The sequence below is a fragment of the Lissotriton helveticus genome, chromosome 1_1 (genome assembly GCF_964261635.1).
Source record: "Lissotriton helveticus chromosome 1_1, aLisHel1.1, whole genome shotgun sequence".
NCBI classification, from domain to species: Eukaryota; Metazoa; Chordata; class Amphibia; order Caudata; family Salamandridae; genus Lissotriton; species Lissotriton helveticus.
In genome coordinates this window covers 2,133,957,373-2,133,982,209 of record NC_136057.1, presented here as the reverse complement: position 1 = coordinate 2,133,982,209, position 24,837 = coordinate 2,133,957,373, and the positions used below count along the sequence as shown (strand labels likewise).

Genomic DNA, 24,837 nt, shown 5'->3' with positions numbered 1-24,837 from the left:
TGCATACAATGGTGCTACGAGGACCAAAAAAAAAAAAGAAACAAGCATTTGCAATGCAATAGGTCTCGCAGTTGTTAGAGTTTGAGCCATTGGCATTGTAAATGGCAATGTCTTTTATTTATGTGTTGGTTTTTAAAACGTTAAATAAAAGGCATGTCTTTTATTTATGTTTTAAAAACCAACACATAAATAAAAGGTAGTGCCATTTATAATGCCAATGGCTCAAACTCTAACAACTGCGAGACCTATTGCATTGCAAATGCTTGTTTTTATAGGCATGGGAATATTAAATGATTTGCCTAGAATCACAGGATGTTCATTCGATGAAGAAACTCAAACCTGGCTTCCCAGTTACAAAGTCGGCAGGTCTGTCCGTAACCCCACATCCTGGGCAGGGTGGGTGGGGGCACAGGCTGAAGTCACATAAAAGCTCCACTCGTTTGGGCTGAAGGTTCCAACAGGCCCTCGAGCTGAGCCAGAGCCAGGCTTTAGGCTCTAGCCTGGCTTGAACTTTCCGTGGCTCACCCACCTCTACTTTGTAGAGGATTGCTTTCAGATCTCTTTTGAATTATGTTACGTGTGGTTGCTTCCCCAGCTCTCGGCTAAGTGAATTCCAGAGGTGTGCACCCAAAACATGGATCATGTTTAGTTTATGTGTCTTCTGGTTGAATCTGTATTTTGCGATCAGGTTTGCTTTGTTAGATCTCAGGTTCAAGTTGGTAATACATGCCAATATTCATTTTTGTAGATAAATGGGAACAAGTCCCTCATATGTTTTGAAAAAGGTACTTATAATGCATATGCACATACATTACTCATGATTCCCGGATGGATAAAACTTAGGGGTATTAACACATATTCAGATTCTCCATGCGTGTAGTATATGCAGCTCATGCGTACAATATACATATATAGTCTTCAACTTAGTTTAAAGGTGAGGGTGTTCTAAGGCAGTGGCAGCCGGCACAGGTAAATGCGGTGTGTCGGGGGCAGAGAGGGGTCGTAGAGAGGGGGGAAGTCGACAGACGACAGAATAGATATAATTAAACCACCTATTCCGTCATCCGTCTGCTTACCACCTCACCGCGCTTACCTGTGCCAGCCGCCGCCGCTGTTCTAAGGAGCTTGTCAGAGGAATGGTCTGATAAATCCAGTGCAGATGAGGTGGACATTGACACAGTTGCACCATGGTTTCTCCTCACAAGCATTGTGCAAAGTATTTCACATACCTAGCTGCACTTTTAATTTGCATCTGAATGGTCCCAGTGGAAGTGGTGCAGAAAGTGTAGGGAGGTATGCCATAATGTGCAGTTTTAATGACTATGTGCGGCAATGGCCAAAGCTTGTCAAAGGATTATTGAAAAAAGTGCAGTAGTGAAAAACAGCATTGCACAGTTTTTCTTCCCTTAGACAAATATACTTTATGCAGGGAATGGAGTGCACACATGTACAGTTAAGGAAACAGGAATCAGTGAGTAGTGTACAAGAACACTATATATGTTCACACCCCAATTACATTATGCCATGTCCAGTACACATATGCTTGGGACAGGAGGGCTTGTGAATACTTAAAACACTTGTAAATTATCATCATGCAGTAATGTAAACTATTCATGTTGTTGTTTACATGTTTTGTTTCTTGTTTATAAGTGATTGTCCACTTCTACAATGGGTAGTCCTTAGTTTTTGTTGTTGTTTTTTCAGCAGAAAAACATATTTAGGGTATCGGCATTTCTAGAACTAATATTGCATATTGGGATATTATCACGTGTTGTTTTGGTTCTTTGCAACAGACAAAGCCATCAGCGAACAGTATCCAGAATCCTCATCACAAAATTGCTTACCCAGATCACACATGGATTCTAATGCCCTAGGGCTGCATATTACCAGTATACAGAAAAGTGATGGATGCAATGTTTGAATTAATTTCAGCCACTGGTAATTACTCCAGCTGCATCCCTATGCATCATTATTTTGCACACCATACCACCTCACTTAGGATCTAGCTATATGCAAATCAGTCTTGACCCTGCTCCAATCGGAGCACCCTGCCCGAAATTCCAAACCAGGTCCTCCCTGAACTGAAACGCAAGCAAACCAGGACCAGTTTCGCCCTAGTTATGAGCTCATCAGCTGGGTACAGCTTGGTTCCAGTGCCACAGTTTGCACGGGACCTACGACTGGGCATGCACGTCCTACTTAGGGCAACACACTCAACTGTACAAAAAGTGATTAATGGAATGCTTGAATCTCAGTCACTGGTAATAACTCTAGGCCGCATTCCAATCCATCGTTATTTTGCACACCACCCCACCTCAGTTTGCACTAAATCTAGCCGCTGCTCTAATCAGAACAGTCCAGCCCGAACTTCCAAGCCTGGACCTCCCTGAACTGGAACACAAGCAACCCAGAACTGGTTTCACCCTAGTTATGGGCTCATCAACTGGATACAGCTTGCTTCCAGTGACAGTGTTCATGGCTCATGGGACCCACATCAGGGCATTCCTATCTCACTTGGGGCTACACACTCAAGTGCACAAAAAAATGATGGATAGAATGCTTGAATTAATCTCGGCCACTGGTAATTACTGGGGCTGCATCCCAATCCATCATTATTTTGCACACCACGCCACCTCAGTTTGGATCAACCTATATACAAATCAGTCTTGACTTGCTCCATTCAGAACAGTCCATTCCGAACTGCCAAGCCAGGACCTCCCTGAACCGGAACACAAACAACCCATGACTGGTTTTGCCCTAGTTGTGCCAGTGGCACGACTTGAATTCACTGTGCTCCACGCTTGTGCTTGGCTAGCATCTTGCCTTCTGATTTTAAGTGTGGTGCAGTTGGCCGTCTTGGCCACTTTATCCTAGGAGGTGATCTCATTCATTTAATATTGATCTCTTAACTTCACGTAGAATTATAACTTCTGACTCTTGTGCGGATGACAGGAGGTCCTGTTTTTAGGTCTGACATTACAAAGACCTTTGGATTTTACTAAAATATTATATATAATATACTTACATATAGATGCTTTCAGCCAGCTCTCTTCATCCATTGATCAGATGTTCACATTTTGTTCCACCCACTAAAGCATATGGCTGTGGGTCATCCCACTTCAGCCATTGGCTAACTTCACTGTGAGTGGTGGCATTCTGCCTCAAAAACAAGCATTGTCAAGACCAATTAGTCTTGCCTTTGCAACCTATTGTCCACATGGCAGTTGTGGAAAAGTAAATTTTGCCATGTTATATGTGCCTACGTGTTCCCCATCTTATGTTATATGTGCATGATTAATATGCATATGTATTCCCTTTCTGATCAATTAAAGATGCAATTCTAGTTGTGTCCAACTCTAGTATGCCAGTTTCCAGTTCCCATGAAAGCTACGAGTATTAAGCCTATGTAAAGTTATGTTGCCACGTTTCACAGTGTGCACGTTAATTCAGTAAAAGTCCCCGTTTCTAGGCCTCAAAAGGGCCCGGACTCAGATTCAGCTCCTGTCTCCTGAACCCTCGCTGAGGAGCGATACAGCCCCCACCTGCATCCCTGACCCTTCACTTACTTCCTGCCTCACAGTGCCCGGCTCGGCCTGGCTCTGCCTGCCAGTCTGCCAAGAGTATGTTATGATTCTAGTTATCAGTCCAGCCCTCCTTCTCTGCATTCCTAAGCTACTGAATCGCATCAATAGTTTCCGTCATGGTCTAGCCTTTACGTCTCCATGTAAGAGAAATACTGTATTAATGGTCATTTAGTATTCCTCAACACGCACTACATGTAGAATAAGGCATATACCAGTCTTAGAGTCTGTTAGCCTTTGCCCTGATAACTTTTGGATTCTATCAACATGTTCTCTAAACATCAGATACTAGATAGTGTTTAGGTACATGTCGCTCTGACACTCCAGACTTTCGTCTCCTCTTCTAGCGCAGAAGTCATAGCCCCCAGTTCCTCCTAGTAACACGTCATTGCCAGCTTGCGCGCACCACTAGGTCAGAGGTCCCGGCTCCTTAGGTAGCCCCCTCCATGTTTCCGCCCCATTTATGACATATTCTGTTATGTTTACATCACATGTCTATGTACACGCCTCTTGTTACACCTACTTTCTGCCTTATCTTTCGCGACTGCTACAAACCCCGCCCACTGCTACGCCTACTGTACTGAATGCTATGTATTTTGTTTAACTATATATACTTGTGCACTGTTATTAAAGGTTATGCTTTTTGTCCAGATTCTGCCGGGCCCTGCCATCCTATTCCCGTGCAGGTTGTCCTGTTCCTGTCCTTTATGCTGTATTAAACCTGCAAACTCCAGCTACCTCGAATCTTGACTCTTATTTATTGAGCTATCTGTTATTGTATATCTAGTCAAAAATAGAGGTATTATTTATTTATTTACCACACAGTGCTGCACATCATCACCAAGATGGATCAGTTAATTAAAAAAACTGAAAAAATTATAATTCTAAAGCATTTCTTTTAAGGCGGAGGGGCCGACAGGAATTTGCTCCCTTGTCCACCTCCCCAAAAAAATATATTTTTTTAAGAAAGGTAGTGGGTATTGGTGGAACAGGGGAGCAGGCTGGGGAAGGTAAAGGGAGTGGTGGGTGCTGGTTGGCAAAAGTAACATACAGAGGACAGGGTAAAAGCACACCAACGAGAAAGCAACACTGAGCACCGGGGAGGCAGGGCGTTTGACAGGCAGAGAAGTACACGAAAGGGAGCTTGAGGCACGTGGTAGAAAAAAACACGAAGTGCATGGGGCAGGTATTTGGCGGGTGGGGGGAGAAGCACACAAAGGGACAGGGCTGGAAAACACATGCACATTCATAGAATGCTTAAGCAAAAAGAAAAAAGTATTTTCCTAGAAGTGAGCGGTGTAAATATAGAAGCCAGGCAATCAGAGAGATGGTAAAGAGAATATGCTCCTAGGTATAGCCAAACTGAAGATGGACACGCAGGGACAAGGACAGCTTGTTCTGTCTGGTATGAACGAATTAATAAAGTTTTTTACAGAAAACATGACAAACCCCCCAAAACACATTGACAAAGGCCAAAGTCTGGCAGCCAACATCAGACCTATTAGCTTTGCCAATAACTGTATCAAGAGCACATGAGCAGCATGGGCTTACACCTCAGTCTCTAATGTGAGCGAATATATATTTAAAAGAGGATCACTAAAACATCCCCCTGGGCTCAGTTTTCTCCTTTTTGTTTCAGTGTCAATCATCAATAATGTATTTTTGATGCAGAAGAGTGCTTTGCTTGGCAGCAGACTTAGTCTGCCAAGCCTCCAGAGAAGGCAGTTAACGTTATGACCGGTGTCACCTTGTGTACCAGGTGTCCCAGCAGAGCCCCCCTAGCCTTTGCCCCCCCAGCCTTTGCCCCCCACCCCTGGGATCAGATTCAGGGCTAGTTGCTTCATGCACGTCCTTTGCTTCAATGCTGCCAGAGGTCGTTATTGAGCTGGCCGTGGGCCTGTAGATAGTCCTCCATGTTGATAATTACTTTGACAACTCTAACTTTATGTATTTTATTTGAATAAAGATGTTCATCCCTGCAAGGCATTATTCTCAGACAACTGTAAAATAGATTGTAGCCTTTCTCAGAGGAAGATGCCGGCCATTTGTGAATGTCCCGAGATTCTGCAAAACCAGGTGCTGGCACTTAAATATAATTGTGTTCATCTGCATTTTTTACATGAAAGTTTACTTTATTTGCTTTGATATTCACTTGGGCCATAGGTTATACATCTGTAAGGTATTTTTGAATTCTTTCTTGTATCTCTTGTTTTAATTTTTATATTTCAAAAAGGAAAAACAATGTCTTGTTGATTTTTCCATTTTTACCTTATTTGACCTACAAATATCGGCGAAACTCGTAAATACTGACCACATGACAATCTTAAATAAGTAGCACTCGTCATCATTTCAAATAAGATCTTAAAATTAATATATGGCCAACAGTTTTGATATAATTTGTTATAATGATGCATTTTACAATCCTTCCTTTCTCAGCCTCCTTGCTCTGCAGTGCTGTGATTTAGAGGTATTACTATTTTCCAAACCTTTGCTTCTAAATTCTTATTACTCTTTATATGACAAAATGCTGAATAAACATATAGGTGGAATTAACCGCAGTATATAGACAGATGAACAGAGTGCATTATTGTTGGCCTTCAGTCAGTACAGGAACACAGATGTGTGTCCTCGCTCTAGCCTTTTACAAATGTATTAAATGCGGCCTTATTTAAATCTGGGTGCCAGAATCAGACTTGATAAATATAAATTGGGGAGAGGATGTGGCATAATGGTCTCCTGCTGACTTTGGAACAGGGGAACCAGGTTTGAGTCTGGCCTTGGCTCAACATCCTGTAATTCTGGGCAAATTGCTTAATATCCCTGTGCCTACAAAAAAAAAAAAAAAAAAATCAATGAGTCCTTGTGTAATGTAATTGATGCTCATCTAAAGCGCTCCAATACATTTGAGTCGAAGACATGCTATATAAAACTGCAAACAAAAAAAATGCATGAAAGCCACTCGTCAGAAATCTCAATATTTAATATGATCTTACATCAAAATATAAGCATGGGATTTCTCACAGCAGTTCGTATTTCGAGATATTCACAAAATGCAATTCATAAAAACATAATAATAATAAAAATACACAATATTAAAAAAACGAATGATAAAATCTAATAATTACTATATTTAACATAAATGTTGATGCAGCGTTTCGGCGGGTTCCAAGGTTCACCCACCTTTTTCATAACATATATAATGATTAAAATGTATTGTATATATTTCCTGGTGCCAGGTAAGTTATGTCTCATCTGCGTTCTTAACACCCAAGGCCTGATTGCGAGTTTGCCGGTACGCCTGTTATCCTGCAACTGCTGCGCCGACAGGAGGACCGCCAAGCCCGTAGTGCACGCACCTGCTGGATTACTAGCTAATCTCAAAATACTGCGGGTTGTGGCAGTGATTGGATTGCCACCACGAGAACGGTGATCCTGCGGACCACCGTACTTCTATTCAGGCCCTCAATCTTTTCTTCATGGATGAGTAGTCTCCATAACCATTGTTAAACCACACAAGTCCTCAGCATATTATCTCCATGTGGTTACTCTCTTTATTCTTTCATTTGTAGTAGAATTTTCACATTGAGTTACGTGGCCAGTCTGGTTTATTCTATAACCCCCTTCTTTTTCTTTAGGGTTTTAGAAAAACCTCAGTCAACAGGAGCTTAAATATTTGTATTTAAAGGTCTCCGGACTGGCGTACGCTGTGTTCCAGTTGCTAAAACCCTGTAGAAAAAGAAGGGGATTATAGAATATACCAGACAGGTCTAAACTTATGCATAATACTGAGCTCTAGCCAAAGTTATAAAATTAAAGAACAGAGGTCTAAAGTGAATTGAACTAAGTAAAGTGTCTAAAGACCTCTTTAAGCCTTGTAACTCCAATGTGACAATTCCACTAGAAGTGAAAGAATAAAAAGAGTAACCACATGGAAATATAAGTTGCCACCACTACACTTATGCTACTTAACTCCTGGAGAAGGCAGTAACCTACAACCACTACGAGGGTAGTGCTTTGGGGACCCTTCCTGGTGCAATAAAACTGCAATCTATGAGACAGGCCTACATCATGGTGCACACGCATGATCCCTGTTTACCTATGACAGAAAAAACAGCATTAGGGATCGAGACAACAATACAGTTAGGCACTCAGGGCAGAGATACAAGTCCATTATCATGCAGAGGACTTTTCCGTCCCAACTATAAGAAATATCATAAGGGGACCTGCACAGCTGCCGAAAACTGCCAGCTTACTGAAAACCATCAACTGTGCGCCGGTCTCTCATACTTCTTCATCCGCCACACTACTAAACCCTGCGTCCCATAACCCGATAACCACACTTCAATGGTGTTTCTATGCACAACATGGAAACACTTCTCACACAGGATCAAAAACGGAAACAGCACACTTTCAACCACCCTACATTATGAAGCATCCTTCCCACGTAGGCATGCTCTTCGGGTCCCCATTTAGGGGTAACAAACACTATATATATGTTAAAATAAAATACACTGCAATACAATACTGTACGGAGTCATGCCACCCAATTATGCAGTAGTAAAAAAAAAGTGCCTGATAATTATCATTTTGTACTTGCCTGTTAAGCTTAAATGAAGCCAGTTTTGTCCGCAAACCTAAGCTGGCGGCTATAAATGTCTTCTGAAGAAGGCACACAATCTCTTGAAATGTAATTGGTCCAGAATGAATAATCAGTGTAATGCATGTATCCACCAAGGATACATGTCTGCATTTGAAGCTGGTGCGAGGTTAGTGGCACATTGATGCTTTATTTAAGAAATCAGCAAAAAATCAATAGTAGGTATTGGCATCAGTGAGGAAGAACGTACATTATCAACCAGTAGTTGTGTGCATTTTGCCAAGTATGTTTTAAAAATGATTGTTTGCGTGAATATACGTTCATTTTATTTTTTTGAAAACTTTTAGCCCTTTTATCATTTTTGGGAGGGGCCTGGCAGCTGCACACTGCTTCTGTGCCGCTTGTGATTGCTTCTCGTGCACTGCCCACCACCCTCCGGCCCCCACTTTCTGTTATTTTTTTTTCAAATGCCCTGCAGCTGCATAGTGTTATCAGACCATGCTTGTTTTTTTTTTCTTTGGGTTGGTTTGTTGATTGTCCATTGCTTGGCAGGAGAAAAGGGCTTTTTATATATGCATCACACCCCCAGTAGAAAAAACAATGTTGATGTGAGCATGAGGGTTTGCTACACGTATGCCAATGTTATCAGAGTGTTTCTAGGGTGTACATTGATGTGGTGCATGGCAGTGCTGTTGGTTTAACAACTTTTTGCCAGCTACAGGTTTGGTGCCATGTTGCGTGCTTGAGGGAGTAGGGGCTCTGCCTAGCATCCACTGTGGAGGATGACCATGTGTATATGTCTTGAGTAGGGTGGTGTGTGAGTGTATTTTTGTGTGGTAGGTGTAAGTATCAGTATTAGTCGGCAGCCACTGTGCACCGCGGACGGAGTTAGACACACTGTGATCTCATCGAGGATCGATGTGAAACGGACTGCGCACCGCTGCAGCCGCCGCTCTCGCTATTCACTCCAAGCTTACATCTGTAGCTGGCCCCCACCCCATACCTTACAGGCTACTATTACCAGAATTAGGAACGCCAACCTGATTTCTCCAAGAAGCCTCACCCGGCTCCGCGTTCACGACTCAAGGTGACGCGCTTCAATTCCCCGAGGCATCATTCCAGTTGCCAGTTTCACCAACTCGAAACGCGATCTGGCTTTTAATGATTCAGGCAATAGCACAATAACTAGTCCTGAAGATGATCCCAGTTAACAATTGGAGCTAGGGATCGAAACGTCACTTCGACTGTTTTAACAGTACTGCATTTTTCAAATTGTATATATTCATTGCAGTATTTGTTGGTTCGTGCTTGCACAAGATTGCATTGTATTGTAAGTCGCCTTTTGCTCCATTTCTTTTGCCTGTTAAACTCTTTCTTATCTTTCCCTGTATTGTTCGCTCTTTCCCACTTGGTACAGGCTTGTGCCCAGTTTCTTGATTCATGTCGTGCCTCACGTATCCTTAAATTTTGAAAATAAATATTTCCTTGTCCGGCTGGACATTGAAAAAAAAGAGCCATAGTTCTGATTACAGTCTATGTTTGCCATTTATGTATTTATTTGATAAGCTTAGGACCTTTGTTCTTCATAAAGTGTATTTTTGTGTGGAGCATGCTGATAGATATCAGATGAAAATCAGATTATCTAATATCTGAATTTGGCTGGGTGCACAAGACAGGGGCTGTCTGCAGTGTACTGATTGGGAGGATGTGTGGTGTTCTTGGGGTTGGGTAGTATGCGCATTCAAAACGTTTTCTTTTCTTCACTTCCGAGCTGTTGTATGTGCATGAGTATCACCTGAGGGGTGATAGCCAATACTGTACCATCCGGCAAATGGATTCATTACAAACTTGAGATGTGAAGGAATTGAAACAAATAGAATGTGATGTGACATTGGTCTAATGAGCAACGATGGTCTCATGTGAATGTTCACTCAAATCTGCTGAGATAAGACCCAGCCTGTGGGAAAAAAGCAACGAGAGAGGCAATGCAAGCTCTACAGTCATAGACAAGCAGCAACCGTGTGGTTAGGCTCAACATTTTAACATATATCAAATAAGTGAATATATTGCTCTAGCTGCTCTCTCCATTAGTATTGCTCACTTGAGTACAGGATCAGCCTAACAGGCAGGGGTACCCGAGTGCTTGACCCGCCTGCCCTCTACCTCGTAGACACCTGAACACAGCAATTAATAGGTACATTTATGGGAACAGGAAGTACTACACAGTCCTCTGAACACCCTTGCTTTTTTTTGCAGCCTTTCTTTACATTTGATCCCTTTTAGCTACCAGCTGCTGGTGATCATTCAATTGGCAAACATGGCAGGTCCATAATTAATATGGGTATATGTAATAAAATCTCATACAATGCAGTGCAGCATCCAAAGTTGTTGCATTGTGAGAGGGAGAGAGAAGGACAGCACCCGCCCCTTCCAGTGCAAAATACTATGCCTAGACAAACTATAAAACGTTCTCACTTTGGAAGTGTGTTGTTCAGTGCAGCACACATGTAAAGTCCGGGAAGTCTGAAGAAATATAACCATCTCTCCTTTTTAACGAATTCCTCAAGGAGAACGTTACTTTGTGGCACAAAGCCATGTATACCATAGTTAGAACAGAGTGCTCTACATCAAAAACCAAGGGTGGTTGCATGGGAATGCCCGGGTACCACCCATGGCACGTGCCCTTGGCGCTAAGCAATGCAAAGCAGCACTTGCAATACTTTGCATTACTTTAGGGCTACTTTCCAGGGCAAATAAAGTTTTGTGCTGGAAAGCGAGTCCCAAATGAACATTTTGCACTGGGTTGAATTACTTTTGTGATGAAAACCTGGTGCAAAATGTTACTAAGTCCAACTGCCACCCTCCCACCCCCCATCCCCTGGGCCAGTCGGACGTAATTGCCAGGGCTGGAACACTGCTGCTGCTGCAAAACTGTCCTACAGCAACAAAAGCGGTCCCCACTGGTACAAACCGACCCCAACCCTTCTGGCCCACCAAAAAAGAGCCTGGTGCCCTCTACGGCCAGTCCGGCCCTGCTCATAGGTTTGTGAACTGCCTTTTTTAGGAAGTAAGTAATACTACTGAAGTACTACTTTAGTACTACAGATGCAGTTTGTAAATCAGGCACTACATCTTTTAAAAGTATCTGTTATTTCAAGTGAATTCAGGTTGCAACTAACCTTTGTTAATGTTCTGTATGTTAAAGGTTAGCCCTCAGCATGCAAGCAGGGGCGTAATGCAAGCCCCCGCGGCCCCTGCGGTGCAGCGCAGCCCAACCCTTCAGTGGTCCCTCAACCCTTCAATGGGCTCCATTTAGCCCAAGATCATTGGATATCTATGAGATATGGGAGGCTATGGGGACCCTCTTGACATTCTGCAGAGGGCCTGATCATTTGCATTACACCCCTACGTGCAAGGTCTGAAAAGCAGCCGTGCCACTTGCATTCCCATAATACCCTGAGGTTCGATCGCAATTTCCTTTCTTTGAATTGTCATTTATTCCCCAAAGTAAGTATGATAAAGATGTGAGCGGAAAGGTGAAAGGCTGTGCAGTTTTATTTTAAGTTCCATCTTTTGTTGGACATAGTTTGAGACTAGAGCTTTAAGCACCCCACTGTTCAATTCTTATCTTCTTTCACCTTGCATCAAATATGCGATGCTGGAGCCGGACTCCTTATCCAATCAGTGCCGCATAATGTATACCTGCATTCTGATATAACATGTGAAAGATACTTCAAACAGGCACTTGTAGTGAAGGGTGCTGACTCAAAGCCCACTCTGTGATTTGTGGGGGTTGATAACATGTGCTCTTGAAGACAGATAAAGTGGTCTCCAGTTACACCTAAAAGAGGATATTTCTGGTGTGATCCATCATGTGCTTCTGGCATCTAATTCAAAAAATGAAAGGATTACTCTTTATGTTAAAAAGTCCTCTTCAGAGCAGGTGACACAAATCTTATCATTTCAATAGAACAGTCACTATAAAAGCTGGGGACATGGACTTGGGATAGATCGATTTTCTGCTTGCTGGGAGTTTGCAAGAAACAGGCTGCTGTTTAAATCCTTGAGCTGACCATTGTTAGGCATTACCCATCTCCCCCCCCACAGACTGCCTTTAAGGCAGAGTGTTACTACATTGGTTCAGGAGGGGCTGGGTCCATGCTAGATTTTGAGACAGTCCACATAAAATAATTTTACCTACAAATGCTCGAAATGGGAGACATTTCCAAAGTCAGTGGTTTATACATAAAATCTGTCCTGGATCCCCTTCTCATGGACCAAAGATGGAAACCCCTTCATCAAGCAAACCAGGTCAATGGTTGGTTTATTTTAAATCCAACAAAACATGCATAAAATCAATAACTTGGCGGTAAATGTAGTCATAGATTCTTTTTAAAGGATAATTCTCCTAGGGTTTTAAAATATGTAGAAGATTACATTTCTGGAAATAAATACCGCATTAATGATTACAAATATGAAGACAACTCTTTTGAAATACAGTTGCGAAGTGTTTTGATAATAAGAGCACATCAGAACGGAAGAATTTCTGCAGCAGAATGTTGTTCGCTTTTGGGGAGTTTTGCATGCCTGGCTCTGCAAAGCTCGGTCATGCTGTAAAACCTGCCTGTGCGCGGATTAGTCTTGGCTGCTGCGTTCTCACTCGAGTTGCAAAACATGCCTCAGAGGTCACATAGCGAGAGCGCGGTGTTTGCACAATTCCATGACTACAGTCCCAATAAAGCATGTTTTCCATTTTTCCTTTTCTCTAGGTCACGTTGCATTTGAACCCTATTTCGTCAGTGCACATTCATCAAAAACCCGTGGTGTTCGTTCTGAACTCTCCTCGGAGCCTGATATGGAAAGTGAAAACAGACCGGCTCGCGTCGGGGGTTCAGAGGTTTTTCTTCGTAAGTATGAGATAATGTCACTTCTGTGACGCGCCGCAAGGGGTTAATTGGGCTGGTTTTAAAAGGCCAAAAAAGTCTGTACTTGATGCACGAATATCAAGTTCAAGTTTATTGTATGATTAATTGTATGAATATCAAACCTTCCCGCTTCACTGTGGGCTCCTGGGAGCAATTACCTGCCATTGGAAGGTGGTTGTAGAAAGTGCCCAATTACTTGTTATATTGGATGAATTAAAAGGATCACTTGCAGCTATAAAATTACCGGTAAAACAACCAATAAATTGGTACGGCAACATAAAGGTAATGTTGGGAAATCACAATGTCAGGTGACTGGAAAGTGCTCAATGCCTACAGTGCGCACGCGTTAGGCGCCTGCACTACTGTTTAGAAATCTATGTCTGCTTAAGTACCAGTTTGTACAAATGATGTGGTGGCGGCCATGCCGGTGTCTGTGTTGTGTATTGTATTGTCAAGGTGCTCAAGCTCATCTGTGGATGGACAGCTCTCTGCTCGTGGGAGTGCTATGGACAGGGCCCGCTTTAGGGCAGTGTGACCGGTGCTGCCGCACTGGGCGCTGACCTGTGGTGGAGGCACTGACCTCAGGGGGTAAGATGGGGGTGCTGTGTTTAGCAATAACTTATGATTGGAGAGATGAGGGCCACTTTTGCCCGGTGGTAGTGAGAGAATATGAGGATGCGATGATGGGATGTTGGGCGCCAAAAATAATTGTCGCCAGGGCCGGACTGAAAACGCAAATCATGCCTGGCAATTTTATCGGACCCTGGGGGTTGGCGCGTGGGCAAGTGTAACTCATTGCTGCTTAACCGGTCCCCAGCACTGCTGCTTTTGTAACTGGGGCCGATATTGCAGCACTTCTGCAAAACTGGCCCCTATCGCTCCAAAGCCGGCCCAGCCCTTCCAGACTCCTGGGGAAACGCCTGATGCCTGGATTCTCAAACCGGGGGCCACTAGCACTAAAGCCGGCCCTGGCTATCGACGCAAGATGGTGTGTCTGTCATGTGTCCTGCATAGATAGGGTTTTGGTGTCGAACAGGATGGCGATGGTATGACCTTATTGTGTTCAGAGACTGCACCTGTGTGTGAATGTGATGGAAAAAAGTACGAGGCTGAACACATAAGCCTTAGATGCAAATGTATAGATGACTAGAAAGTGTTTTATTGTGGTGTGCCCCCTGGGGGAAGTGTTTTGGTGGGGGAACATCCATTACGACGCGGTGTTTACACCGCACTACCATTACAACGATGGTTTTACAACGCAAGTCGTTACCACAACTTGCGCTGGAGGGCGCTCTAGGCTAAGGAATAGTAGATTTACTATTCCAACACCTTTCCTACTGTACGTAGGCTGGTGTTGGAATAGTAAATCTTACTATTCCTAAGTCCAGCACCCTACAGCGCAAGCCGTGGTAATGACTTGCGTTGTAAAACCAGCGTTGTAATGGTAGTGCGGTGTAAACACCTCGTTGTATTGACATACAACCGTTTTGGTGTCCTGCTTGTACGGGAGAAACTTTTTAGACTATGTTGAAGCAATCTTGTAGCTGTGCATATGCATGAGTGTGGAGACAGCGTGAGGCTAGTCGAGGATGCACATGCAGGCATGTACCATCTCTGGAGGGGTCTGTATCATATAGAATAATCACACTGAACGTAGGCTAGCAGGGTGCTTAGAGGTGAAGGTTTATTATGGGAGGTGCAACCTTCCATCAACTACATTTATTTATTTAAGAGTTTTATGTAGCGCTGGCTAGACCCAAGGGTATCCGAGCGCTTTACATCAGTACATGCTGGGCGTTGTGCACCCGGGCCATGGTACATGCTTTGAGGAGTCCTCGCGTGTATGGCAGGTGGCTCTCACAGGAAAGGGCATTATAGTGCCAGCCACAGCATATCTCTGATTGGTCACCATGGAGCGATAGTCGAGGAACCCATATGAATGGGCATTGAATGGTCGGACGTTGCATGTGCCTGAGAACTCCACTGAGGTACAGCAGAAAACAATTCACAGGAGCTGCATTATAGAAGCATCCATACTACCTGCTCTGGGGAGTATATCCAGGACTGACAATGTCCCGGACATTATGCAGCCAGTCCTAGTAAGTGCTATGCAGAGTCCGCAGACGAGTGACAGAGGAACAGCATATGGCATTGTTCATTCAAATCAGCAATGCTATACGGTCTGAGGGGTCCCCACAGGAGCAGCAGATGAGAAAGCTATAGGAATGGGCATTATACAACCGGCCACGGTGTATGAACTGTAGCCTCAGTGAAGGAGTGGCAGAGGAGTAACCAACAGGAAGGAGTAGGCAATGTACAGCCAACTATAGCTAATGCAGGAGCAGCTGAGGAGCAACCCAGGCATACAACAGATGCCCCACAAACACGGTCTCTAGGAGCCACCTTTCATGTCCACTAGTGTGGGTAGCATTAAAACACCCAGAGAGGGTCTTCCATTGGTTCTATAGAAGTAATGCGTTTAGGCTACAGAAAGAGAGAAGAAGGGTATTATGTTCACGGAAAGGTTAAGGGTGGGGGTGAACACGCAAAGGCTTCTGTCCAGAGACCATTCAAGGCCCTCACAGGCCCAAACACTGAAGAGGCTACAGAAAGAAACCCCTTAGAAAGTCTGGAGGAGGGCTTGTTTTTTCTGATTCTTGGGACTTTTTAGCATAAGTCTTTCTTGCTGTGAAGGTTCCTGGAAACTTCTAGAGCGGAAGATGTTATTGGTCAGTCATTGTGAGGTTTGAAGTTGACAGCTATGCTTGTCAGGCAGACAGTCTTAAAGATGCAAGGATAGATTCAAAATGACAGAAAAATATTGCTACATGCTCTGCACTGTTTTTAGACCACTTATTGTCTGGCTTTAAGTTGGCTTTTGTCACCTTATACAATCTTTTGCATGTCTTGGGCATGTCTAAAAAAGCTCAGTGTAAAAACTGTGAGGAGACTCCCAGACACCTTGGCGCTGAAGAGGTGAAGGATCCGAAGGCCTCTGTCACGGTGGGGGTGGGGTGAAGAATGTGGGGCTGTGTTACAGCATGCCTCAAATCTCTTCGCGAGGACAACGACGGAGCGTGATCAGCTCTGGCAGTCCGAGGTTTCGACGGGGGTTACGCAAGGTCGAATAAAAAAACCAAAAAACGTCATGACGTACATGCATCCCAACTCTGCTGCCAAAAGGTGCTGTTAGTCCCTCAAACAATAAAATCATATTACTCGGTTATACATGAGTATCTTTTTTTGGCGTGCTCCACTGGCAAAACGCAAGGCCTCTTTTACAGCGTATTTTGTTAAAATGTGGAGTTGTTAGCGTTTTCTTTTCAGAAGGCTGATACAATTCCAATTATGTTCACCTTCAGAGAATTTGTCACGCGTGTTACAGATAATCTGTGTTACTTAACCAAATAGAACTACCCATAACAGAGGAGGCCTTGATATGTGCGTCAGTAGGGACCTTGCCGGACTTAATCCTATAGATATCTCCTCTTTGACTTCATCTCCAACCGCAGCAGCTAAAAGTGTTTTGGAAACATGATGCTTCGCATAGTGTTGTGAAGCACATTTATTCTGATTACTTCGCCTGTTCACCATGAACTTCTTGAACCTCCCGGATGAGCCCGGCAAACCAATGCCTTCCCATAACTTTACGTAGTCACAAATATGCAGATACATTGTTATCTGCGGGTATAGTGCAGTTACTTTCAACAACTGCTTAATCTAAAGTGTGACGCAGCGATTTAGGCGACTGCGTGCTTAAGTTATCAATCCTGTCACGACTGCATGGAAGTCATTCCGAAGCAGAAAACTGAGGTGTTCGCCTTTAACCAGCCGTGAATTGTTGTGTGCCACTTTCCTGGTGTTCTGCTCAGGTTTAAGCATATCACCATCAACACTGTGCATTAAAGCACCCTTGGAAAATAAGTTACAACTAGCCATCTATCCCACCATCTGAATGAGAGTAGAGAGTATGTGTAAATTAGGAGTGTTTGAGGGGAATCCTTAATCTGCCCCAAAAAAGCATCGTTAAAAATGGCACCAAATGCTTAATTTTACCACAAAGTTCTTCAAAAATATTGACTACAAGCCTTAAGATTTAGAGACAGGATCGGGAGACTCTCAAGTTATATAAAAATATGACTTCTCTGGCATCAAACCATGAGTTCACTACTCCCCCTGTAGTAACTGAGTCCAGACGTGTAGAGGATCTTTAGATGTTTATTTGTAGATAGTTACAAGTCATCCACTTAAATCCAATACCTGACCCCACCAGGAACAGCCAGCATGCTGCTCAGCCCTTCTCAACTGACATCTCCAGCTCCCAACATTCTGTAGCACATCATCTAATGAACATTCCACTGGCAGAACAAGAGATTGCATGAATAAATAAAAGCCAGGATATAACATATCCCCTTTCCTTCCATATATAAAACAATATTGAATGAAAACAGAAAGAAAAAAAAAAGTTAGAGGAAATAGAAAGAGTAAATCAAAACAGATGAAAAGAAAGGCAAAAGGTGAGAATACCATACTCCTTTCACACACAACAACAGGAACGGAAAGAGAAAACACCAACGACTACCAGAAGACATACTTGCTGGCCAGGCATGTATAAAAAGAGACAAGTCATACCAGACACTAACAAAGAGTAGGAGAAGAAAAACTCCAATGGACAAAAGAACACAACGGTAAGAGACAAACAGAGAAGAACAAAGAAGAATAGAATTCAGAATCCACAGATGACACCAATAAGAGATGTCAAAAGGAAAACTGAGCTGTAACAGGAAATAGTGAGAAAATTTAAATAAATCACTCATACTTACTATTAAATTAAAATCTCAATATAATAAATGATGACGTTGAATACCAATTGAAAACTGTAAACAAAACACATAAAACTTGAGAAAATCACCACTTGGTATTCAGAACAAATACTCTGTGTGAAGGTAATATTGTAATAAACATGTGGTGAACGGGTGCACAATGTGCACTGAACTGATGAGACCAAACCCATTAAACACACCATGTTAAAATATTGTGCACTGTTCGGAAGAGACTAAAACCCAAACGACACACCCTAAGTAGGATAAAACATAAAACTGTTGTGCACTGTTGTGAAGGGAATACCCAGAACGTCACACCTCGTATAGAGGTAATATGTCGTTCATTGCAGTGATGGGATTGTGACCCATACTATGCACCTCGAATTTGTTGTGCACTAAATGGGACTGTAACCCATGTGACACATCTCCTGTAGAGACAAAAAAAATGTTGTGCACCGTAGAGATGGGAGGTCACTGGTGAGGTCAAAGATGCCAGTTGAAGGTAGAAGCTTAGCTTTAGTTACTGTTAAGTCTGTAGCTGGAGTTGCTTGAAGTTTGAAGAGGTGATAGATGCAGGTTCTTTTGAAGATCATCGCCAAAAATTTTAGTAACTGAGTCTAGACGTGTAGAGTATCTTTAGATGTTTATTTGTAGATAGTTACAAGTCATCCAGTTAAATCCAATACAAGACCCCACCAAGAGCAACCAGCATGCTGCTCAGCCCTTCTCAACTGACATCTCTGGCTCCTAACATTCTGTAGCACATCATCTAATGAACATTCCACTGGCAGAGCAAGAGATTGCATGAATTCATAAAAGCCAGGATATAACATCCCTGTTAGCACATCATGAGTGTGCCTAAAAGAACATGGTGCACTGCTTCTTTAGACGTGCTTTCGCTGCCGGGTGAGTCCTGGGCGAGCAGCCTAAGTCTCCATATGTCATGCACGGAAAATTGAGCCATATGATCATGAGGTCGTAGCTTGCTGGCACCTTATGGGTTCCGTAGTAGCGGACTAATCGGTAAAAAAAAAAGCACTTCATCACCCCATCAGTGGTAGCAAGAGCCATATAAATGCAAACCTTTTTTCCCTCTTCTATCCCTCCACTATTGTTCTCAATCCAAATAACTGACTAACATATTCACCACTCAAATTACTTTCATATTTCATTATACAAATTTATCACTAATCCTTTATGGGTTCCGAAGTAGCCTGCTACTCACCGAAAAAGCACTTTGACCCCTCATATGGGGTAGTAAGTGCTATATAAATGAAATTACAATACAATACAATATGCATAGCTTTCTTCAGGACAGTGCTGCTTTCTGAATAATTGAGATAAAATATTGTGCATTATTTGGAAGCAAAAGTACAAAGAATTGTAAAAAACTACGATAAATATAGGTTTGTTGTACTGTTTATCAAAACATGTAACCAGATGACATTAAACAGTGCAATGGGCAGGATACATCTAGAAATGTAATGCGCGAGTGTACTGTTTCTACTATGTGTCACACCCTTCTGCGTTCCAAAAATATAGTTTAAATATTTGCTTGCGTTGTCCTGATGAAGCCCTTAGTTGTATGGTTTGCTTACATATTGGCTGGCTGCCAGCACTTGCTAAAAAAACATAAGAGAGCTATTTCTTTTCCTGCGACTAGTTTTTACGGGAAATCAGGAGACTCCATTTGCAATCCCTTGCTAAATGGGCCCAGATGTTAGCTGAGCGCTCAGCTGGGATAAGAGTGAGGTGCAAGAGGAAGCTCAGTGCCAGCCAGTGGGAGAACTTGTAAAGGCTGAAGTCTTCAAGGAATTCACATAAAGTGCACATATTATTTGACAGGAAATTGTTCTGGTTGTAATTGCAAGGTGTATATTTTAATGTGAAATCAAAATTTAATTTGTTCTTCTTCTCAACAAATAGTTGTGGGACTGTCTGAGACTGTGATCTTTGCACGCTTCGGACCTCAGGTGCAGGTGCCTGGGCACAATCAGGATTCCAGACTTTCCCAGAAGTAAACACCTTCAGAATCATTGGTTTTGTACGTTATGGGAAAAGCTTAAAATATTACAGCGCATTTGTTTCCAGCCTGGGATATATCTGCCACCTTGATTGTGCCTTGGTGAATGGATGCACGCGAGTCGAGAATAGCTTGAGGGCCACGATTGAACTCAATCAAGTAAATTCAACTGTTTCATTACAAGATCTGGGTTTGTTGGGAAAGTATTTGTACTTTCTAAGGAATAATGTCTCTTTGAAATCATTATGCTCTTTGTGTGTCTTATTTATACTTCTTATTTCTATTGGAGGATGGGCGTCCGGTGTCTTACATGTTTTACATTTGTATAAAAAAATAGGACTTGGGTCCCTGATTCCATTTATTATGTTGTTTAGTAAAACCTTTTGTCTGATGCAGTTAAAAAATGTTGGGATGAATGTATGAAAACTTGTTGCAAAAGGAAAGAGAGGCAGGGATGGTAGCTGTTTATAGGGATACCATGTTATGAAGATCTCTTCCTTTAATAAACCAGTTCAGCTGCTGTGCATTCAGGGTCTCTTTTCTTGTCAGAGAACAGCACATTTTGTACTGATTTATGTCCACCACCGGAACTGACGCCATTTTGCCAGTCATCTATCTAGCCAGCATGGTAGTACATCGTTCAGTTGGGTAAACAGTCTTGGCAACTTTTGGCCATTTCCATTGGAGGGTGCAGTCTATCTTTTCTGCTCCTGCATGCAGGTTACAGATCTTGGAGGACCGGTACTTTAGACAAAAGTATATTTCCCATCATAACAAGAGCCACACATTGGACATTTAGGCTTACCTCGATAGACAATGACCGTACAGTAGATTGGACTGACTGACCTTTCTGTATCTACTCTTTTATTTATGTATGAACACTAATCACTTACTCTTATGCTCAGTGTGCCCTTAAACACCCTTCAACCTCCAACTCCTGTGGTTTCTTCATTGACTTTCTTAAGTGCTGTTATTTTCCCTGTAATCCTGACGCGATGCTTTACTCCCAGTGGGAAGGCTTTGAGTGCCGTATCTTAACGCAGGATCATCCTTCCCAGAAGGCACATTTAGTCTCACATAGGAAGTTTGCCAAAAATAGACTTGAATGTGAGTCTGCTGTTAGGATTTGTATTTGCTAACGATTTAGCTTATTCCATGATATTTTGAATGCTTCTCATCATTTTCAGGTTTTTTTCAACTGCCAGACTTATAGGTTGTTGAGCAGAAGTACTTACCTGATGATTTATTGTCTTGTTAAGTCTCATGGAAGCATCTAATCTCTAGTGAATGTTTAGAAAAGGAGAGTGGGTGGTGTAAGTAGCATTTCTGGTAGGTTACCCGTGTCCTGGTTTGTTCTGTTGGGAAAGGTGAATAATATGCAAGTACATGCTTCTGCGTTTGACTCAGACTTGCATTTACAAAGAGTTCCACATCATCTGGGCACCTGACTTCACACAATAGATTGAGCTTTCCAAGCTGATTACTGCGAGTGAAGATGGTACTAAAAGGTCTACCAAGTGAGGCTGTCAAACCCAGGGGCGTAGCTTGGTCAGTAAGATTGGGGGTGCGGTGAGCGCTTCAGATTTACCAAAACGATCACGCTGGCATATCATAGTATTCAATTGCATGGGAAGCACCATGAGGGGACTTAAGGACCAGTGGAAAGAGAAAGAAGTGTGGAACCTGAGGCGTACCTAAAACACAGTATTTTGTAAAATAACCATGTTTTCAGACCTTCAAAACATAGATGTTTGTGTGTGTATGCTTTTGTCTGAGTGAGTATTTAAAAATCACAGGTGCAATCCAGCAGACACCTTTGCGTGTCCGACTGAAAGCCCCTGTACTCAACAATCTCTTAAATAGTGCATTTCTTAGGGGCTGTAACACCCCCAAAAACTCCCCTGCAGCTACACCCCTGGTCCAACCCTACTCATAATGTTGATATTTATTAATTTTTTTAAATAGTTTTAGTTCCACAACCTTTCCTCATTAAGAATTTTTTTTTATGTTCCATCAGGTGTCTTCGGGTTCTGTTGTTCATTTCGAGGCAGGCAATTTCTCGTTGACCTCACACACGGAGGAGAAACATCTCCCACAGGGAAACGAACATCTCTTGCATTGGGCTAAAAGGCAATATGGCGCAGTTACCTCATTCACCGAGTTCAAATTGTCAAGAAACATTTACATCAAACTCGGGGAAGGTAAGTTTCAGCCTAAAAATACATTGAGGAAATGTGTGTGCGCATGTATACATGCATGTAACATTCTGTGCTGTTGAAGTTTCTCTTCTCAAGTCAAAATGGCAGCGTTGCCATAAATTAGAGTATGTATTTCATGGGGAATGTCTAGAGGAAAGTAATATTTTACCTTATTTGTAATTTTTATGCTCTGTGTAAGTGAATACCCCCTTATGTGCACGTGTTAAAAAAGAGATTTATTGGTATCCATATTAGAGTGAGAGATATAAATCATATTCACTCCACGTTTCCTTCCTGTTGTGAGGAAAACTCCATAGTAACCATTTCCCCATACCAAATCACTGTGTGCACTGGTGGGGGCTTTTATGCTGAAGCTAGGTACTTTTCAGAGCACTTAAGAGGGTATTGAAGCTGCCTATTTATACCTGTTTTGTTTCCTTTTTTATTTCACAACTGCTATTTATTTTTATGTAAATAAAGTCAATAATCTCGCAACCTCAAAAGGGCTCTCTGTTATTTTCTTATTTTCTTTAGACTTTGAGTGGTGTAAAAAGTAATTTGAAAGTGTCAGTGAAAAGGTTTATAGCTGCACTTTTAAAACCTCACAAGTCGTGGTGAGTTTGAGGAAGGGACCGTTATTAAAAAAAACATCTAGGGTTTCCTTTTAAGCTTGGTAATTGAGTGACTGCTTTAAGTGAATGGAAGTGAAATAGTGACAGATCAGACCTGAAAATATAGCTTTTTTCTGTCTGGCGTTGGCCAATACCTTTTGACTTTATTAAATTAATATATATGACACTGCATACAGCATGCAACAATGGGTCATCCCATTTAAGTCATTCACTAACTTATCTGTGAGTAACCTCATTCTGCTTGTTCACAAAAAGCACACACACTTGCCTCCCATGGCGAGGTGGCGATCCGCTCTAGATTCAAACTTATCCAACTTAAACTGTTACATCGGGCTGATAACACTAGCTTAGTGCTGGTCAAAATGGGGATACTGGACTCCCCTGCCTGTCCCCGAGGGTGTGGTCAAATGGGTACCTACATACGTCAATGGTGGAATTCCCTGATCCTCCAGAGATACTGGGGAAAAGATATAGCTGGTATGTCCCGGATAAGTAGAACACCTATAGATGCCTCCCCCTGGCTATGTCTGTTGAATATCTGGGAGGCCACGGATCTGTCACGTACTGAGAAGCTGTGGGTAACTTTGGGCTACATGGTGGCAAAGCACAATATAGCTAGAACATGGAAAGGAGGAATCCAGCCCAGTTATACTGACTGTGAGTTGGATATGGATTGCTGAATGCAAGCGGAGAGGGTTGTTTACAAGAGTAGAGGTTGCCCGCATAAATGGACAGAAATCTGGGGCCCCTGGAATGAGAGTAGAGGTCTGATATGCCCCCCGTCAGTGTCCCTCCCTCCTTGGTGCCGACAACGAAGATATTTAAGGAACTAATCAAGTGGAAAAAGGATACATGCTTTCTGTACTGTAGACTCTGTGCCTTGACTTGTTTCTGTACTGTATGCTGCGATTATTGGAAATATTGATGGCTGCATTGCACTGCACTGTTTTGGTTGTACTTTTGTATTGTCTGTTGAATCTCTCAATAAAAATATTTTTTTTAAAAAGCACACACACTCAGAGTAGTTCTCTTAAATACCAGGGACTACTATGGCAAAGTATACTTCATGAGGCCAAAGCATATTTTGCTTTGACCCAATGTTAATTTTCTTAAATTGCGAGGGCCTGGCAGCTCCTTAAAATAAAGTTTTACACAATCCAGGATAAAACAAAACAATAATTGACAAAGTCAATAAGCTGACAGTCACTGCCAGATCTGTTCGCGTTGCCAATGCTTGTTCGAAACTTATGTCACTCATAATATAGATTTGTTAATGAAAGAATTGTCCTCCGCTCTGTCTTCTTTTGTATTTCTGGAAATGCTCTTTCTGTCTCTCCTTCTACATTTCCTGCATTCTGGCATGATATTTATCAGGAATCTATTGCTAGAAGCATTTTCTGCGTATGCTATCAATCTCAAGCCAACTTTTACTGAGTCTGTGGCAATGAAAAACAGTTGTGGCCGAATTGGTCTTGTTGAGCCAAAATAAAGAAACAAACAAACAAATAAATGAATAAATAAATAAAGGTATTTTCATTTCACACTTTCTGCTGACTCTTCATCCTCTCCTTTTAATCTTGTCTCCGATTTCCCTCTGTAGTTGTCGTATGCCAGCTTCTCTTTTCCATCTACACTGCTGCTCTCTATAAGATAATTGCTTCTCTCAGTCTTTTCTATCATTTTATGCTGATGTCTTGCTGCTGTTCATCTCTTTCCTATTTTCTTGAGTCTATCTCATCTTGCTTATCTGCAATTCACTTCAGATTTATGCATCCAAAAGATAGATTATTTTCTTTGCTGCTTCATCTGCTCATTCCTCGCCCCATTCCTCAGAAGTCTTTCTCAGCTACCTCTTTCTCTTCCCAGAATCTTGGAGCCATCTTACTCTTCAGCCCTCATTCTCTTTGCACATTTCAACTGTTTCCCTCAATTGCCACTACCACCTTTATTGCATTTACAATACTTGCCTTTTTCTTTCATTTCAGGCCACAAAAACTCTAATTCTTACTCGTATTGTCTCACGTATGGATTACTGCTCTATGTTATTTTGTATACGTC

General features: G+C 42.4%; 1 protein-coding gene across 2 annotated transcripts in view; it reads left to right on the top strand.

Annotated features, from left to right (window-relative positions):
- Nucleotides 1-24,837, top strand: part of TGFBR3 (transforming growth factor beta receptor 3) — a 344,310-nt gene that overhangs the window by 185,380 nt on the left and 134,093 nt on the right. For both annotated transcript variants that reach the window (XM_078646301.1, XM_078646305.1), the window contains exons 3-4: nucleotides 12,948-13,085; nucleotides 21,967-22,150. In XM_078646301.1, coding sequence (XP_078502427.1) covers nucleotides 12,948-13,085; nucleotides 21,967-22,150 — 322 coding nt within the window. The remainder of the gene's footprint in view (nucleotides 1-12,947; nucleotides 13,086-21,966; nucleotides 22,151-24,837) is intronic.